The sequence below is a fragment of the Prosopis cineraria genome, unplaced genomic scaffold (assembly GCF_029017545.1).
Source record: "Prosopis cineraria cultivar Desert tree isolate PC_DT_omini unplaced genomic scaffold, ASM2901754v1 PC1, whole genome shotgun sequence".
Lineage (NCBI taxonomy): Eukaryota > Viridiplantae > Streptophyta > Magnoliopsida > Fabales > Fabaceae > Prosopis > Prosopis cineraria.
Genome location: NW_026555332.1, coordinates 7,346,794 through 7,349,590, shown reverse-complemented (window position 1 = coordinate 7,349,590; position 2,797 = coordinate 7,346,794). Strand labels below are relative to the sequence as shown.

Genomic DNA, 2,797 nt, shown 5'->3' with positions numbered 1-2,797 from the left:
AGTTGACCAAAATATGATAAAAAAGAACTTCAAAAATTGTATAAATGACAAAAAAAATTATAGTTAAAAGACTCAAAAATTACAGATAATGACAAATAAAATATTAGTGCTTCTTTTCTGTAATTTTTGAGAAATTTTTTATCTTTTTTGATCTATTAATGAACAAAGTTAACTTTTGTTAACGGTCAAAGTCAGATTGTATTATTTTTAAAAGTTGAAGGAAATATTGTACTAAAAATAAGTTTAGGGTCCCAAATGCTCTTGTATTTATAGTTCAAGGGCCAATTTATTTTTTTATTCTTAAAACAATTATTTAATTTTGAGAGCACTTTTTTAATTAACATTATTTCAAATTATTAATTGATTATAATTAACTATGGAAGGAATCACACTAAAACAACCTTAGTGTAAAGTTGTGAGCAATCTCTTGTTATCAATATAAAATTAATTAATTGGCGGATTTTGTGATGACAACATCATGGCTAAAGAATTGTGTTTACAATGAAGAGGTTGCAAAAACTGAATATTATTTTAAATTACTAATAAAAGATTTTGGTGAGTTGAATCGTCGACACTCAACAAAAGGAGAACGATCTCATAATTCAAAAAGCAATAGAGATTACTAATAAATAAATCACATCGAAATAGATAAATGATGAATAAGTACCATAAAATCCAGTAATTATTTTAAAGTCTCTAGAACTTATCTGATACAAATATTTTTTGCGAAATCTTGTTTTTGACCCTAAGCAAAATAATAAAAAAAAAACATAGTTGTTAAAATCTAAACTAAAATTGTTAATATCAAATGTAAAGTTATTAATATAGGAAGCTTAGTTGTTAGTCTAGTGATGTAATAACAAGTATGTTTTCTATATTAATTAGCAACTTCAGCTTAATGATTAACAACTTGTATTTAAATATTAACAACACCATTAGTTATAGTTTTAATTTAGTCATTTAATAACAACTATATATCTTATATTAACAATTTTACTTTTAGGCTAAATTATACTTTTAATCCTCTAACTTTTTTACAAGTTTTAATTTAATTATTTAATTTTGTAAAATATTCTTTTAATCCTTTAACCCTAATATCGTTAATTTTAAATAATTTTTTTGTGTCATTTGTTGTTATTTTTAAAAAAATTAAACTTAATATGTTAACATTTGAAAATATTTTATCAATATTTAAAAGTTTAATATAAAAATTTATTGGGATAAAACCAACAATTTTAGGATTAAAAGACTAAAAAGATATTTTATAAAGTTAAGTGATTAAAATACAATGTTATGTAAAGTTAAAGGACTAAATGTATATTTTAGTCTTACTTTTATTATTAATAATTTTAATTTAGGTTTTTAGCATCTATACTACCTAATATTATTTTGTAGAGAGTCAAAACCATAATTTCACAAAAAAATATTTTGTCATTTGCTTATTTCAAAGGAAATTATTTATCATTTTTTCTTATTTAATTAAAACCATGCCAACCTAGCACTGATTGAATGAATAAATTGTTGAATTAATATCTTAATTGGTTCAACAAAATGATTTATTTAAAATTATTCTACCTACGATTTGACTATGTACTCTTGAACTAATCCTTTAACTCGTTTAATACTAGGTATAATTTTTAGTTGCTTGATTTTAAAAGTTACGAGTTACACCGTTGCCAATTGGAGGGAACTACTTTTCATTAGCAAAGAGTGAATTTGTATGACGACATAATGGCATGAATGTGTGTGTGTGTGAAAGTATTGATAACTTGGAAAGCTATAAGAGAAACAGTAAAGTAACAACACTAGCCACTTAATAAATTCCTCAGTGCTTATCTCATATATATACATATATCACACACTTTTCATCTCCCAAGCCACTAAATATCACTTTTTGACATAGAGCAATGGCTAGGCATGCTGGCATGGCATCAAACCAAGCACCAAAAACGAATCTTCCTCACAAGGCCCTCTTTCGTAAATTCCAAATTAAACCTCTCCCCATTATCCACTGCTCTATAAATTTCAGATCTCTCTTCAACATTTCAAGACACAACAAAAACAATCACAAAGATGAGGCCTGTGATGAATAATAACAATATTAGTGTTTGGAGGTCTCCAGTTCCTTACCTCTTTGGAGGCTTAGGTCTTGTTCTTGCTCTCATGTCTCTCGCATTGATCATCCTCTTCTGCTCACACAGAAAGAGACCTTCTTCTTCTTCTCCGTTGTCTTCGTCGTCGTCGTCTCCAGAAGAAGACAGCTTCAGATCATTGCAAGTAATGGCCATGGCTGACTCTGAGCCGAAGATTCTTGTCATAATGGCTGGGGACGACAAGCCTACGTATCTGGCTCAGCCGATTGTGCCATTATCGTACTGTACCTGTGAACCTGAACCAGAAGCATCTTCGTCTTCAACCTCAATGATCTGCAGCAGCAACAGTACTGACCAAAAGATCAATCACTAGTTATGTATATAGAGAGAGCTCGCTAGAGATTGAGGTGCAGATTAATTTCTTGGTTCGGTTTAATTTTTAAGAGAGAGAAACGTAATGAGATTTTGCCTGTTCAACTTAATTGCACCACCTCACATATTCTCACTGATATAATAAACAAGAGACTTTTTTTTTTTTTTTACGGTTTAATTTTGATGTACATGGCACTGAATGTTTTGAGTGGTTAAAAGTTGCCGATATTACTTGGGATATGACAACTTTTAAATGACTCTTAATTTTTAGGAGGATTAATTTTACGACTATTGACTGCGAGGATATTTTAAATAAAAAAAAAAAAGTTGCT

General features: G+C 28.5%; 1 protein-coding gene across 1 annotated transcript; it reads left to right on the top strand.

The window, feature by feature from the left end:
- Nucleotides 1–2,073: 2,073 nt before the first annotated feature.
- On the top strand, nucleotides 2,074–2,466 carry LOC129308844 (protein GLUTAMINE DUMPER 6-like). The gene has a single exon (XM_054950251.1). It carries the CDS (start codon nucleotides 2,074–2,076, stop codon nucleotides 2,464–2,466), a length of 393 nt encoding a protein of 130 aa, XP_054806226.1.
- The last annotated feature ends 331 nt before the right edge of the window (nucleotides 2,467–2,797 follow it).

What these genes read in the sequence shown, in the direction of transcription:
- LOC129308844 (XM_054950251.1), top strand. Translation starts at nt 2,074, where the DNA reads ATGAGGCCTGTGATGAATAATAACAATATTAGTGTTTGGAGGTCTCCA.